At 38.8% G+C, this 16878-nt stretch overlaps 2 protein-coding genes across 2 annotated transcripts; both read right to left on the minus strand.

Annotated features, from left to right (window-relative positions):
• Window positions 1-8451: 8451 nt before the first annotated feature.
• LOC140824264 (uncharacterized) lies at window positions 8452-9227 on the minus strand. Its single transcript, XM_073185860.1, has 2 exons — window positions 8724-9227; window positions 8452-8508 (listed from the first exon to the last, which is right to left on the minus strand). Exons 1-2 carry the CDS (start codon window positions 9225-9227, stop codon window positions 8452-8454), a joined length of 561 nt encoding a protein of 186 aa, XP_073041961.1.
• A 659-nt stretch (window positions 9228-9886) lies between these two features.
• On the minus strand, window positions 9887-13165 carry LOC140824265 (uncharacterized). Its single transcript, XM_073185861.1, has 6 exons — window positions 13062-13165; window positions 12085-12860; window positions 11777-12015; window positions 11386-11668; window positions 10399-10782; window positions 9887-10299 (listed from the first exon to the last, which is right to left on the minus strand). The coding sequence occupies exons 1-6, from the start codon at window positions 13163-13165 to the stop codon at window positions 9887-9889; spliced, it is 2199 nt and encodes a 732-aa protein (XP_073041962.1).
• Between the last annotated feature and the right edge of the window lie 3713 nt (window positions 13166-16878).

The following is a 16878-nucleotide window of genomic DNA, read 5'->3' on the forward strand; positions in this document are numbered from 1 at the left end:
TCCGTTCCTCGTTCGAGTATGAAATGCAATTTAAATTCTTAATGCATGAACTTTAAAAAAACCATGACTTAAAAACACTTATTAATGAAATCAACATGCATTTAATCTTTAAAACAATTAAATAAAATACTAAATAAATTTAATAACTTGCATGCATGTGGTTCATGTGGATCTTCAAATTTTCGGGACGTTACATTCTTGTCAGCTCTATTCGATGGATCCATCTATAAACCTACACTTCCACCCGTACAGTGCCTCGTATGGAGCCACATGGATCGAAGCCTGATAACTGTTGTTGTAAGTGAACTCCATAAGAGGTAACTTTAGCTTCCAGCTGTCCTAGAAGTCGATAACGCAAGCTCGGAGTTGATCCTCCAGAATCTGAATCACCCTCTCTAACAGTCCATCTGTCTGAGGATGGAAGCAGTAATGAACATGTAGAACCCGTTAAATCAGACTACGTATAAGCCATGCATAATTTCTAGTTTTTAAATTAAAAATGATTTCTTTATTTTTTAAGGCATTTTAAAGTTATTTAGTTTTGATTATTTATTTTAAATTAAAGTAGTTTAGTTGCTATCTTTTCAATTAAATAAGTGAGGCCAGACTGAAGTTGGAGTATTGAGATAAAATTTAATAATGAGAAAACATTCCTAGAATTTATTTAAGATAAATAATAAGTTATTTTAAGGTAAAAGAATGTTTAATGAATTATTTAAGTAATTTGAGATAAGTAGTAAATAAGTTCTTTTAGGTTCAATAATTAATTTACTAATTCACTAAAATATTTAATGGGTAGATAAAACTCTAAAGATTTAAAATACAATATTTAAGCAATATTCTACCCCATTTTTTATAAGCAAAAATCGGCCACCTTATAAAATTTGATATAAGTTTGTCAACTCTCCATTTTTTTATATCTTTCCCTATCCCTTCATGGTAGAATAATTACTTCATTTTAAATCCCCACTAATTAACAATTAAGCAATATCCTCCCATATTTTTAATAGCAAATTTCGGCCACCTCCCATTTAAGATTTGAATTAGATTGACAACTCACCACTTTTGATTCTTTCCTTAATCTTTTCTTGGGAGATAATCCCCTCACATTTCATCTTCAATAATTAATCATTAAGCAATTTTTCTACCCCTATTTGACATGAGGAAATCTGCCACTCACCATGAAATCAAATCAAATCATAGCAATTTCCTTATCTCACAAACACTAGGATAGAAAAGATCTTATCTTGCCATTCAAACTCCCATTTAATTGATAACCTTCCCATTCATTCCTAGACATTTCCCTCACCCCATATTCTCGAAAACTTTGAACATTTCAGCAAGAAAAATCGTGAGAAAGCAAGGGAGAAACTAGAGAGAAAAGTAGAAAGCAAAGCAACTCTGTATCCTCCGCGCCGTATCGTCGTAATCGATTTGTTTTCATTTCAAACAAATCCAAGGCATGTCTATATCCTTCATTTCTCTTCAATCAAGCCATATAGGTATTTTAAACATCACATATGCATGATTTGTTTAGCAAAAGCCGAAATTTATGTCAAGCAATTTTTCGAAATATGTACAGAATTTTTCGGCTCTTCACTTGTGCAACTCACGGTTTTGATGTGTTTGTGGTTTCAGGGTTGGCTCGATTTCCAGGGGCTCAAGGCTACTTATAGACATGATATAGGGTGTGCTAGGAAGGTGTTAGTCCGTTGGTTAAAGCCCTTCCCTCCTCAGCAACGCGAATGGATAGGAACTCAACCATGGTGCATTTCGTGTCTCGAAATTCTGGTTTTCGGTTTGTACCGGGAGGTTCGAATATTGGTTGGCTTTTGGGCCTGTAACCATGGTTGGAACCCTTCCTTGACATGTCTAGGACGTGACAAAGATTCTCTTTCATGGCTTAACTCATGTTCCCATCGGTTTTATAAATAAAAACAAGAACAGCACCCCATCGGTATTCATTTTTCTGGTTTTGGTTGTGTGTGTGTTGAGTTTCGAATTCATGGTGTCAAGTGAGTGTGGTTGGCTTATAGCCCTTAGCCATGACTCATGCAACACCTTAGCATGTCTAGCATGGACCATGGTTAACCTCATAGCCATTGGATCCTTCATTTGACAGCAAAACAAGCAACACCCCCATGCGTGCCATGTGTGTGTTCTCGGGTGAAGCTTGTATTGTCGTAGGTGTCGGCTTGGATTGTGGTTTGCCTAGGGCCCTTAGCCATGATTAAAACCATACCTTAGGATGTTGGTAAGAGGCTCTGGTCGGTGGTTCAAGCCCCAATGACAAATAGCCTTACAAACGAAGCATGGAAGCGCGGCCGCTGTTGCTGTATTTTGTTGGGCAGCAGGTTTGGCTTCGGTTCAGATGTGTCGTTTGAGTTATTGGTTGGCTTTTAGCCGATGGTCTTGTACTGGACAGTACCTCATTGAGTTAGGAAGGTCATGTTTTTGGCCGTTCGTGATTTGTTTAAGTTTAGAGGTCGTACAAGAATTTACAGTACAATGTGCCAAAGTGACTCTCGAAAGAGCGTTTCATGATTTTGGCCTCCATGAACCATTTTCGTGTATTACAGCCCTTGGTATATATTTTTCATCATTTTTGGGGTATTTTAATCATGACTAAATGATGGTTCCATGTTGGTTCGGGTGGTACAGAGTCATGGTTAAATATTAAGTTTGTTGGGCGTAACAACCTCGTTTTTAGTTCGATTTTGAGGCATTGGTCAAGATAAGTTAATTGCATGGTCAAGTCAAGTTATTTCCATGTTTTTAATGTTAGAATTAGGTCTCAACGAGCCTGGGACGATCTAACCCAATTGGTAAAATAACTCAGGAATTTAATTATATTACGTGCATAAATATAAAAGTTTATTTTTGAGATATATGCGATATGTCTTGTGGCCGCTTCACACTCATGGGATTGCAGCTTATGGGATTATTACTTCATCCGGTGGCTACTGGCTGGTTCATGTTCATGTATGGGTACGGATATCCAGTCCAAGGGCTGTGATGATCTCTACCGCCCAGTATACTGTGGTTTAGTCTGATCAGACGATTCAGTTCATGTTATGAGCCATTTGCGTAGAACATATTCTCAACAAAAAATTATGATATGCTATTTTATGATAGGGCTCTATCGAGCAAAAACTTTACATACGATTTTCAGTTATGCACGTATTTATAATTATTCATGACATGATTTTCATGTTACGCTTTACGATATGAAATCTTTACACGACATGAAACTTTATGATATATATTTTACTTATTATTCATGATATATGCAAGCTGAGTCTTTAGACTAACTAGACTTGATTGTTGTAGGTACTGATGAGGTCGGGGCCGAGGGCAGGGACCAGTGAGCTAGCTTGGGTCGGCAGTAGTAGGAACCCGAGGACCTCATTTTCAGCACTTATTATTTTTATTCCAGACTCAGTTTTTATTTTGTTGAATTATTTTAAGTTGTTATTTTGAAAACATTATTTACTTCCGCTGCTACTTTAAACATTGAATCTTTTTATCAGTATATTTTATGAATGAGGCATTTTATTTATTTAAAGAGAAAATTTTAAATTATTCCGCAAATTTTCAAATAAGAATTTCGGGCCTCTACAGTTGGTATCAGAGCTTATGTTCTTGTAAAGGGTTGTATTACTACTGATCTCGAGAAGCTCATGAAGTCACGCCTTTGGTCTGTAAGTTTTACGTTTACGCATTTCGTTTAAAGCATGAAATATTTTAATAGCATGTTTTCATGAAATGATTTATGTCTAGATTATGATTATGCAGTATTTACTTAAATTTAAAGAAATAATAGAGATTATGCATGTTAGTTACGTATGGGTTATGTATGGAAAATTATGCCTCCTAGACGCATTCTTGAGCGCATGAGAGATGTTGAACCTCGCCAGGAGGACGGCGAGAATCAGATGCAGGAGAGGAATGTACTTCCACCTCCTCCATCGAACATGAATGCCCAGATGTTAGCTGGGATGACTCAGTTCTTCGCACAGTTTGCGGGGAACATTGCTGTGGCAACCAGGCCGGCAGGGCCTGAGGCTACCTATGAGCAGTTCATGAAGATGAGACCGAAGGAGTTTTCAGGGACTGCAGATCCCATGATCGCCGAGGGCTGGATTAAGTCCCTCGAGGTTATCTTCGAGTTCATGGAGCTTAGAGACAAGGATAGGGTCCGTTGTGCGACCTATCTATTTGGAGGAGATGCCCGCTTATGGTGGGAAGGAGCATCCTTAGCCCTGAACTTGGCTACTCTGAGCTGGACGCGCTTCACCGAGGTATTCTACTCGAAATATTTTACTAACGAGGTGCGTTCCAGGTTGACCAGGGAGTTCATGACCCTGAGGCAGGGAGATATGACCGTTACAGAGTCATTCGTATGTTTGAGAGGGGCTGCCATTTTGTGCCCCTGATTGCAAACGATGCCGGAGCAAAGTTGAGACAATTTCTAGATGGTCTGCGGTCGATCTTGCGCCGCGATGTTAGGGTGGCTGGCCCTACTACGTATGATTTCGCTGTCTCCAGAGCTCTAGCTGCAGAGCGGTATTCTCTAAGATTGATCTGCGTTCTGGCTATCACCAGTTGAGGGTGAAAGACGCTGATGTTCTCAAGAATGCTTTCAGGACTCGTTACGGCCACTTCGAGTTCCTTGTGATGCCGTTCGGTTTGACGAATGCGCCACCGATCTTCATGGATCTCATGAATCGCGAATTTCAGCCATATCTTGATCAGTTCGTGATAGTATTCATAGACGACATTCTTGTCTACTCAAAAGAATCAAGAGGATCACAACATACATTTGACCGCAGTTTTGCAGACCTTGCAAAAGCATAAGCTATTCGCGAAGTTCAGTAAATGCGAATTTTGGTTAGAGAAGGTGGCGTTGTCAGGCCACATCGTTTCTAGCAGCGGTATTGAGGTAGACCCAGCGAAAGTTGCAGCAATCGTAGATTGGGTTGTGCCACAGAATGCATCAGAGATCCGTAGTTTCCTTGGGCTAGCAGGATATTATCGGAAGTTTATTCAGAGATTCCCCTCAATCGCAGTTCCACTCACGTCGTTGACAAAGAAGAATGTTAAATTTGTGTGGAGCGATGAGTGTCAGAAGAGCTTCGATACTTTGAAGCAAGCTCTTATCTCGGCACCAGTGTTGGCCATGCCGTCAGGGCGCGGAGACTTTGTCTTGTATACCGATGCTTTGAAGCTCGGTTTAGGCGCAGTGTTGATGCAGCATGGGAAGGTGATAGCGTATGCTTCTTGACAGTTGAAATTACATGAGAAGAACTACCCTACCCACGATCTAGAGTTGGCCGCCGTAGTTTTTGCCTTGAAGATTTGGAGGCATTATTTGTACGGAGAGAAGTGCCAGATCTTTACCGACCATAAGAGCCTCAAGTACTTCTTTACGCAGAAAGAGCTGAATATGCGTCAGAGGCCTTGGTTGGAACTAGTGAAGGACTATGACTGTGACATTAGCTACCACCCGGGTAAGGCTAATGTAGTTGCGGATGCACTGAGCAGGAAAGTCGCAGTGATGGCTCATCTAGCGATTTCGAGGCCTCTTCAGTCTAAGATACAGATGTTCGATCTAGAGACTTATCCTCGAGGTAGAGTTTTCCGTCTATCTACTATGATGATTTAATCTTCTCTTCTAGACCGTATTCGCAGTGGTCAGTCAGCAGACGAGCAGTTGGCAAAGTGGAAGCAGAGAGATGAGGCCAAGGGCAGTATCTTGTATTCAGTTAGCGACGGTATTGTGAGATACCGAGACAGGATGTGGGTTCCTAACAGCGACTCTATACGAGCAGATATTCTATCAGAGGCGCATATGTCGCCGTACTCTATTCATCTTGGGAGTACGAAGATGTACAAAAACCTGCAGTTGTTGTGTTGGTGGCCAGGAATGAAGAAGGATATCAGACATTTTGTATCCGAGTGTCTGACATGTCAGCTAGTGAAAGTGGAGCATCAGAGACCAGCAGGCTTGCTCAAGCCTCTTCCTATTCCCGAGTGGAAGTGGGAGAATATTACCATGGACTTCGTGGTAGGTTTGCCGAAATCAGTCAGAGGATCAAATGCTATCTGGGTGATTGTTGATCGTCTTACCAAATCAGCGCACTTCTTGCCTAATAAGACGACTTTCACCATGATTCAGTATGCAGAGTTGTATATCCGAGAGATAGTCAGACTTGACGGTATTCCCATTTCTATAGTGTCTGACAGAGATCTTAGATTCACTTTCGCATTTTGGAAGAGTCTGCATTCAGTAGTGGGTACGAAGTTGTTGTTTAGAACAGCTTTCCACCCTCAGAAAGATGGGCAGTCAGAGAGAGTTATCCAGATTTCGGAAGACCTTCTCCGTGCATGTGTCATCGAGTTCTCAGGGAGTTGGGAGTCGAATTTGCCATTGGTAGAGTTTACTTATAACAACATTTTCCAGTCGTCTATAGGTATGGCTCCGTATGAAGCACTGTATGGTCGTAAGTGCAGATCGCCGGGCATTGGGATGAAGTAGGGGAGAGAGCAAAATTGGGTCCGGAGATATTCAGCAAGCTGTCGATATAGTAGTCAAGATCTGTGATAAGATGAGGACCGCTCTGTGGGCCCCCGGGTCCGACATCTAATATTAATAATTATAATTGTAACAAACCAAATGATTGAGTAAAATACATAATCTGTGGGCTATCAATAAATCTCAAGATCAAGTGAATCATCTGGTCATAGGGTACCCAAGGAAAGAGAATCCCCTAGAAACTTCCACCGTCTCATCCGCTTGAGGTGGGGTGCTGTGTTCTACAATCCCAGGACTATGGTGCGCCTAGAGAGAGTGTTCAGACAATAGCAGCGACCTCCGCATATACTATGCCAACTCAACTATAGCCCCATACGTCCAACAAATCAATAAATCAAGGCCGACCTCCGCCATGTCAAATCTAAAACGAAAATTGGCTCAATATGCAAAATTCATTTCAATCTCATCAAGTCAATATCATAATAATCTCATCTCAAAAGATCAATCATCAACAAATCACAAGTAATTCATCAAGCCATCAAATTTTCAATTTAAAATAAAAATGATACTTTTACCTCGTTTGTTACCGACCGTAACATACCTTTCAAATATTACCAAAAGAAGATCGAAATGTGTAGGTGAGAAGTCCTGAACCTCTGAATTCTACTATAACTCAAGAACTTTGATCATCTATCAAAACAGAGTAGTTTATGTTCAAAATTCATAATTAATTCAATACTGCTTCGAATCAAGATCCGCAAATTGGATAATATTCAAGAAAACTCAAATCCCAACAATTGTGCAAAGAAGGAATCCGTATCATTTCTTAACCATAATATGCCATAAAAACATTTATTGAATAATTTTATCAAACACATGGCATGCGTGCTAAAGGGTTAGCTCCTTTACTTTGCCCTTTTGTTCCAATTCTATTTCTTTTCAAAATACCAATACATACAATATACATAATCAATGATTTAAAGCAGCTAAAATCAATTGAATCTTCATTTATCATATGCATATCTCATGAGATGCATTCAAAGGAAGAATCTACTTACAACTACTTGAAGATTTGATAATCTTAACACCTTGACAATAATCCTACAACACAATAACAATAATAATTCCATAAATAATTATAGTAACAACTTTACCTCAACACTCAAACCAAACAACCCATTGTTTTCCCTTCAATCACTAAACCAAGGAAATAAGCTTTCTTACCTTGTTTATAAACTCTTGAGGAGAAGAACTTCTAATCTCCAAGCAAAGATTCAGGCTTCAATCAAAGATTAATGTCTTGGAAGAAATTGGATTGAAGGAGAAATGAGGAACCCTAGCTCTAAAACGATGGAGAGAAATGTGGATGAGAAGAAATGATAAAAAAATCATTCCCCAATCTAATATATACCATCCAAACCTCAAAACACGTTTTTTGTACAAGTGCTGGGCGCCATGGCGCGTGTTTTGGCGCAGCCGCACGCCCCATACTGCCCAACACCAAAAGTTTCAGCACCGGGTGTGCTAGGGCGCCGGATCCTGCGCGATGGCGCACGGAATTCTGCCACAACCGCATTTTTAACGTCCGAATTTGCAAAAGTGGTCAACAAGAAAGTTTTAGCCCTATGTCTTGGCTTGCATCTCCAATTGGCCTCATGTCATTTGGAGGTCTGAGTAAAGCGTTATGCTCAATCTCCAAACATGTGTCAGTGCAGGAACGACGATACACACGACACACTTCGGGCCACTTTTGTCTCGTCTTCCCTAATGATTTGACCAAAACTCAAAACATAAAAGTTTTAGCCTTATGTCTTATCTTTCTAATGAATGTGGCCTCACATCAATTGGATCAATATACAAAACATTATGCTTAAACCACAACTACTGCCACATTTTTCATACTTTCTGCACTTCCATTACCTATTTAGCTCAAATTCTACCTTTGATTCTACCCATCCATTATCTATTCCATTCTATAGCATTCATTACCATTCATACCATAATGTAAAGCCATAAACCATCACAACTACTGCCACAATTTTAGTTTGTTTCAAAATTCGGGCATTACAATTCCTCCCCTCTAAAAATAGATTTCGTCCTCGAAATCAATCATCTCTTTCAAGTCTAACATGTAATGATCAATATTGAAAATAAAACCGAGAATAGAAGAGTACTTCATTTGAATAACTTTGGATATTTGTCTCATTTTATCTTCTAATTCCCAAGTTGCCTCTTCGACACCATGTCTGTTCCACTGTACTTTAATCAACGGTATCAATTTATTTATGAGTTGCTTATCTTTTCTATCTAGAATTTGAATCGGTCTCTCAATGTAGCTCAAATTCTGATCTAACTCAACTTCATCGGGTGGAAGTACATGATAAGGATCTGGATGATATTTTCTCAACATGGACACATGAAAAACATCATGAACACCTGATAACGCAGGAGGAAGAGCTAATCTATAAGCTAAATCACCAACACATTCCAAAATCTCATACGGACCTATGAATCTCGGTGATAATTTACCCTTCTTTCCAAACCTAACTGTACCATGGAAAGGAGATATTTTCAGGAAAACTCTGTCACCTTTCTCAAAAATCAATGGTCGTCTCCTGATGTTCGCATACTTAGCTTGCCTATCCTGAGCAGTTCGCATACGACTCTGAATCAATTTCACATTCTCTGTCATATCTCTTATCATATAAGGTCCTACATTGGTGCTTCAGATATATCGTCCCAATACAGAGGAGATCGACACTTCCTGCCATATAGTGCTTCAAATGGTGACATTCCAATGCTCACTTGATAACTGTTGTTGTAAGAAAACTCGACAAGTGGTAACGAATCCTACCAACCAATACCAAAATCCATCACTACAGCTCTCAGCGTATCCTCTAATGTCTGAATAGTACGTTCTGATTGTCCGTCAGTCTGAGGATGATATGTTGTACTCAAATACACACGAGTACCAAGGGCCTCTTGTAAACTTTGCCAAAAATGAGAAGAAAATTTGGGATCATGATCAGATACAATGGACTTAGGCACACCATGCAATCTCAAAACTTCTCTGATGTACAATCTGGCCATCTGATCATGCCTATATGTCATCTGATAAGGAATGAAACACAAAGACTTGGTTAATCTGTCAACGATAACCCAAATTGAATCGCAACCCCTCGACGACCTCGGCAATTTCGTGACAAAGTCCATGGTGATATGGTCCCACTTCCATTCTGGAACCTTAGGGCTATGCAAAAGACCTCCTGGTCGCTTTCTTTCTGCTTTCACTTGTTGACAATTCAAACAACGAGATATAAATTCTGCTATGTCAGATTTCATTCTTTTCAACTAAAATTGTTTCTTCAAATCATTGTACATATTTTTACTCCCAGGGTGTACACTGAATTTACTGCAATGAGCATCACGCAAAATCTGTATCCTCAAACCTGAAATATTAGGAACTATAATACGATCATTCACAAACAAAATACCCTCATTATTGACCTGAAATTCTGATCGATGTCCTGATCTGAGGAGTTCAACTGATTTCTGAATGCTTTGATCTAACTTTTGGGCCTCTCTAATTTTTACAAACAACTTTGGCTCTGCTTGAATCATAAATACTCTTACAGGTTGAGTATCTACCACAAAATCCAAACCAGAAAGACAACAGTCTTCTACTAGATCAGATAAACTGCTAGTGATCAAGGACATAGTGCATAATTTTCTGCTCAAAGCATCGGCTGCTGCATTCGATTTGCCTGGATGATATTTTATCTCGCAATCATAGTCTTTCAACAAGTCTAACCAACGCCTCTGTCTCATGTTCAACTCCGCTTGTGAAAAGAGGTATTTCAAACTCTTATGATCAGTGAATATCTCAAATGTCTCCCCATAAAAGTAGTGACCCCAAATCTTTAGGGCAAAAACCACTGCTGCTAGTTCCAAGTCATGCACTGGGTATTTAGACTCATGTGGCTTCAAATGTCGTGAAGCATAGGCAACCACACGGCCATGCTGCATTAATACACAACCCAATCCTTGATGTGAAGCATCAGTGTGAACTGTAAATCCTCCTACACCTGATGGAATTGTGAAAACTGGAGCACTAGTCAATCTCTCTTTAAGTTCAACAAAACTAGCCTCACATTCCGGTGACCAAATAAATGGTGCATTCTTTTGTGTCAACTGGGTAATTGACCTCGCAATCTGTGAGAATCCTTCAATAAATCTGCGATAATAGCCTGCCCAACCCATAAAACTACGTACCTCAGGAATTGATGTCGGTCTAGACCAATTGATGATTGCCTCAACTTTACTCGAATCAACTGATATACCAGCACTCGAAATCACATGTCCATGGAAAACCACTCTATCCAGCCAAAACTCGCATTTGGATAATTTAGCGTACAATTTTTCAGTTCTCAAAATCTGCAAAACAGCTTTTAAGTGCTCGGCATGCTCAATTTCAGATTTTGAATAAATAAGAATATCATCAATGAAGATAACAACAAATTGATTTATATACCGTTGAAACACACGGTTCATCAAATCCATAAATACCGCAGGTGCATTGGTCAACCCAAAAGGCATAACCAAAAATTCAAAATGTCCATACCTGATACGAAAAGCAGTCTTAGGCACATCTGCCTCTCTAACTCTTAACTGATGATATCCGGATCTCAAATCAATCTTAGAATATACCGAAAAACCCTGCAACTAGTCAAAAAGATCATCAATCCTTGGCAAAGGATACGTATTCTTTACTGTGGCTTTATTCAACTGTCTATAATCGACACAAAGCCTCATAGACCCGTCTTTCTTTTTCACGAATAAAACCGGAGCACCCCAAGGTGAAACACTTGGTCTTATATATCCTTTAGCCAATAAATCCTCAAGTTGTTCCTTAAGTTCCTTCAGTTCAATTGGTGCCATCCTATAAGGAGCTCTAGAAATAGGCTGTGTATCTGGCATCAACTCAATGTTGAAATCAATCTCTTGGACTGGAGGAAATCCTGGAATTTCATCTGGAAATACATCTGAAAATTCACTAACAATTGGAATATCTTCTAATTTAGGTACTGACCTTGAATTATCAATTGCATAAACCAAGAAACATTCTACTCCTTTCTGCAACAAACGAGTCATGGACAAAACAGATATCAAAGGAATCTTAGCTCGAGAACCCTTACCATAGAATGTCCAGTGATCTGTCATATCAGGTCTAAACTTAACAACCTTCTGAAAACAATCTACAGTAGCCTTGTATCTTGTCAACATGTCAATGCCAACTATGCAGTCAAAATAAGACATCTCCAATACAATACAATCAAGCTCAATGACATTATCCTCATAACGAAATTCACAACCACTTATTATTTCAGCTGACCTCATCACTTTGCCCAGTGAAGTAGAAATAGATAATGTAGAAGATAATGGCATAGAATGCAATGAATGCAAGGAGACAAAGTGCTCAGCTACGAAAGTATGTGACGCACCAGTATCCATCAAAACATAAGCAGGATAACCAGAGAGAAAACAATTACCTGCAATGACATTATCTGGAGCATTATGTGCCTGATCCTCAGTGAGTTCAAAAACTCGGGCCTGCTGTCTAGGTGGCTGTCCTGCCCTGTGGCTACCACTATGTTTATTCTGATATGACCGGTTTGACTGCTGATAGGAATGAACTATAGGAGTCTGACGATTCTGATGAGATGTATGTCTCGATGATCCCCCACTTTGAGATATATCACTCCCACGATTAGGACACACTCGAGTATAGTGTCCCACTTGGTTACACAAATGGCAAGTTCCCGAAACTCCTCTACACTGATCAGTATAATGTCTACCACCGCACTGACCATAAGTCGGGCCTGAATAACCAGTGCTCTGAACTGAACCAGACTGTCTCGATCCACTAGAACTCGAGAAATTACTGCCATGCCTCTTAAATTGTTTGCCTCTAGCCTTGAACTGCTCTCTTATGTTGCCACTGTTACCGCCAGTATTACCCTGTCTGAACTGCTGTCCGAATTGTGGCTGTTGGGGTCTTTGCGAATATTGAGAACCTCTCTGCCTAATGATTCCAGTTTCAGCTCCCTTGGCTCGATCAAGAGCCTCAGCAAAAGTGTTAGGCCTTCCCGTATTAACCAGAGTAAATATATCTGGATTAAGACCATTTATGAAATGATCGGCCTTAGCTTCTTCATCGGATGCTACATGTGGAGAAAATCTCAGTAAATTTGAGAACTTAGCAACATAGTCCTCAATATTCAGATTTCCCTGCTTTAAATTTGCAAACTCGGCTCCCCTATCTTTCCTGTAAGAGGTAGGAAAGAAACGCTGATAAAATTCAGATTTAAAAATATCTCAGGTAACAATCGTACCTCGACCCTCTAAAGCTTTCTTTGTCATGATCCACCAACTATTAGCAACATCTAATAACTAATTAACAACTAATTTGATTCTACATTCATCTGGATACTCAAGAGATTCAAATAACTGATCCATATTTCCCAACCAGTTCTCACACTCTAATGCATTCTCTGTACCCTTCAACATCGGTGTGTGCAAAGACTGAAATCTGGCTAATAGTATCTCCATCGGAGTCGGAGTTATATCCATCTGAGTATGAGTAGCACTACCCTGATCTTGTGCCACTGGTATGTTCTGTCTAGGTCTACCACGACCTCTACCTCAGTAGCCATGTCCGATATAAAATAGATCAAACACAGATAAAATCATAGTATCACAATCATTTCCATCTTGTATCAATCATCTTTGGTTCTCGAGACTCAATAGATCTCAAAAATCTCGAACAAAGCACAACAGTATAATATCTCAATTATAATCATGTATTTCACATTATGGCACAATGAAAATACTAGCAAATATATTACATGATCAAGCGATTCGAACTGACTCGATCTACCCTGTTCCCAAATATCTTATGCTCTCATACCACCTAATGTGGGGCCCTGGGTCCGACATCTAATATTAATAATTATAATTGTAACAAACCAAATGATTGAGTAAAATACATAATTTGTGGTTCACAAATCCACATAAACATCGTCGAAATAATTTAAAGGTCACAAATGTTTGAAATATAAATTTAATATGCCAAAATATAGTAGTGAACCAAAGTAATCCAAACATCATAAAGTAGCTCCTAAGACCCGAGAATCCCACTCTAACTCGTATCTCCTCGCCTGGAATTGGAATTTGGCATCCCAAGGCTCGCCTCACCTACCGTCAAGCACTTGAAAACAAGAGGTAGCCGACGTGCCCGTGAGTATAAACTCAGCATTATACAATCAATAACATATGAGAATTTAATGTGCAAAATAGTTAATATAAATCTATAAAGATGCAATATAATGCAATTCATGATCAGAAGCTGTGGGCTATCAATAAATCTCAAGATCATGTGAATCATCTGGTCATAGGGTACCCAAGGAAAGAGAATCCCCCAACAACATCCACCGACTCATCTGCTCGAGGTGGGGTGCTGTGTTCTACAATCTCAGGACTATGGTGCGTCTATAGAGAGTGTTCAGGCCATAGCAGCGACCTCCGTATACACTATGCCAACTCAACTATAGCCCCATACGTCCAACAAATCAATAAATCAAGGCGACCTCCGCCATATCAAATCTAATCGAAAAGTGGCTCAATATGCAATGCAATGATTCATTTCAATCTCATCAAGTCAATATCATAATAATCTCATCTCAAAAGATCAATCATCAACAAATCACAAGTAATTCATCAAGCCATCAAATTTTCAATTTAAAATAAAAATGATACTTTTACCTCGTATGTTACCGACCATAACATACCTTTCAAATATTACAAAAAGAAGATCGAAATGTGTAGGTGAGAAGTTCTGAACCTCTGAATTCTACTATAACTCAAGAACTTTGATCATCTATCAAAACAGAGTAGTTTCTGTTCAAAATTAATAATTAATTCAATACTGCTTCGAATCAAGATCCGCAAATTGGATAATATTCAAGAAAACTCAAATCCCAACAATTGTGCAAAGAAGGAATCTGTATCATTTCTTAACCATAATATGCCATAAAAACATTCATTGAATAATTTTATCAAACACATGGCATGCGTGCTAAAGGGTTAGCTCCTTTACTTTGCCCTTAGTTTCAATTCTATTTCTTTTCAAAATATCAATACATACAATATACATAATCAATGATTTAAAGGAGCTAAAATCAATTGAATCTTCATTTATCATATGCATATCTCATGAGATACATTCAAAGGAATAATCTACTTACAACTACTTGAAGATTTGATAATCTTAACACCTTGACAATAATTTTACAACACAATAACAATAATAATTCCACCAATCATTGTAGTAACAACTTTATCTCAACACTCAAACCAAACAACCCATTGTTTTCTCTTCAATCACTAAACCAAGGAAATAAGCTTTCTTACCTTGCTTATAAACTCTTGAGGAGAAGAACTTCTAATCTCCAAGCAAAGATTAAGGCTTCAATCAAAGATTAATATCTTGGAAGAAATTGGATTGAAGGAGAAATGAGGAACCCATGAGAAGAAATGATACAAAAATCATTCACCAATCTAATATATACCATCCAAACCTCAAAACACGTTTTTTGTACAAGTGCTGGGAGCCATGGCGCGTGTTTTGGCGCAGCCGCGCGCCCCATATTGCCCAACACCAAAAGTTTCAGCACCGAGCGCGCTAGGGCGCCGGATCCTGCGCGATGGCGCACGGAATTCTGCCCAAAACGCATTTTTAACGTCCGAATTTGCAAACGTGGTCAACAAGAAAGTTTTAGTCCTATGTCTTGGCTTGCATCTCCAATTAGCCTCATGTCATTTTTTAGGTCTGAGTAAAGCGTTATGCTCAATCTCCCAACATGTGTCAGTGCAGGAACGACGATACACACGACACACTTCGGGCCACTTTTGTCTCGTCTTCCCTAATGATTTGACCAAAACTCAAAACATGAAATTTATAGCCTTATGTATTATCTTTATAATGAAAGTGGCCTCACATCACTTGGATCAATATACAAAACATTATGCTAAAAACCACAACTACTGCCACATTTTTCATACCGTTTCTGCACTTCCATTACCTATTTAGCTCAAATTCAACCTTTGATTCTACCCATCCATTATCTATTCCATTCTATAGCATTCATTACCATTCAGACCATAATGTAAAGCCATAAACCATCACAACTACTGCCACAATTTTATTTTTTTTCAAAATTCGGGCATTACACGCTCAGAGTCGACAGAAGAGTTATGCGGATCAGAGGAGGAGAGATCTAGAGTTTGTCGTGGGCGACCATGTTTTTGTGAAGATAGCACCTATGAAATGTGTCATGCGGTTCGGGAAGAAAGGAAAGCATAGTCCGAGATTCATCGGACCATTTGAGATCCTCGACATGGTTGGGACGTTAGCTTATCTGGCCGGAGTACACAATGTGTTCCACGTCTCTATGCTGAGGAAGTATATGGCAAATCCTTCGAATGTCTTGAACTTTGAGCCGTTGCAGCTCACTCTGAACCTGTCTTATGAAGAGAGACCAGTGCAAATCTTAGACAGACAGGAGAAGAAGCTTCGTAACAAGCTGGTTAAGCGACTGAAAGTCAAATGGCTTAATCATTCAGAGGAGGAAGCTACGTGGGAGTCTGAGCCAGAGATGAGGAGTCGGTATCCCGAGTTATTCGGTAAGTTTAAATTTCGAGGACGAAATTTCTTTTAAGGGGGGAGAGTTGTAGAACCCGTTAAATCAGACTACGTATAAGCCATGCATAATTTCTAGTATTTAAATTAAAAATGATTTCTTTATTTTTTAAGGCATTTTAAAGCTATTTAGTCTTGATTATTTATTTTAAAATGCAGTAGTTTAGTTGCAATCTTTTCAGTTAAATAAGTGAGGCCGGACTGGAGTTGGAATATTGAGATAAAATTTAATAATAAGAAAACATTCCTAGAATTTATTTAAGATAATTAATAAGTTATTTTAATGTAAAAGAATTTTTAAGGAATTATTTAAGTAATTTGAGATAAGTAGTAAAAAAGTTCCTTTAGGTTCAATAATTAATTTACTAATTCACTAAAATATTTAATAGGTAGATAAAACTCTAAAGATTTAAAATACAATATTTAAGCAATATTCTACCCCATTTTTTTATCAGCAAAAATCGGCCACATATAAGATTTGATATAAGTTTGTCAACTCTCCATTTTTTCATATCTTTTCCTATCCCTTCATGGTAGAATAATTCCTTCATTTTAAATCTCCACTAATTAACAATTAAGCAATATC

This window comes from Primulina eburnea, chromosome 2 (assembly GCF_022965805.1).
Source record: "Primulina eburnea isolate SZY01 chromosome 2, ASM2296580v1, whole genome shotgun sequence".
Lineage (NCBI taxonomy): Eukaryota > Viridiplantae > Streptophyta > Magnoliopsida > Lamiales > Gesneriaceae > Primulina > Primulina eburnea.

Coding starts and splice junctions, on each gene's coding strand:
- LOC140824264 (XM_073185860.1), bottom strand. CDS start 9,227: ATGACAGAGAATGTGAAATTGATTCAGAGTCGTATGCGAACTGCTCAG. Junction 8,509..8,723: donor AAATGAGACAAATATCCAAA/GTTATTCAAATG, acceptor TGAATGCTATAG/AATGGAATAGATAATGGATG.
- LOC140824265 (XM_073185861.1), bottom strand. CDS start 13,165: ATGGATATAACTCCGACTCCGATGGAGATACTATTAGCCAGATTTCAG. Junction 12,861..13,061: donor GCATTAGAGTGTGAGAACTG/GTTGGGAAATAT, acceptor TACCTCTTACAG/GAAAGATAGGGGAGCCGAGT. Junction 12,016..12,084: donor TCCAGATAATGTCATTGCAG/GTAATTGTTTTC, acceptor ATACTTTCGTAG/CTGAGCACTTTGTCTCCTTG.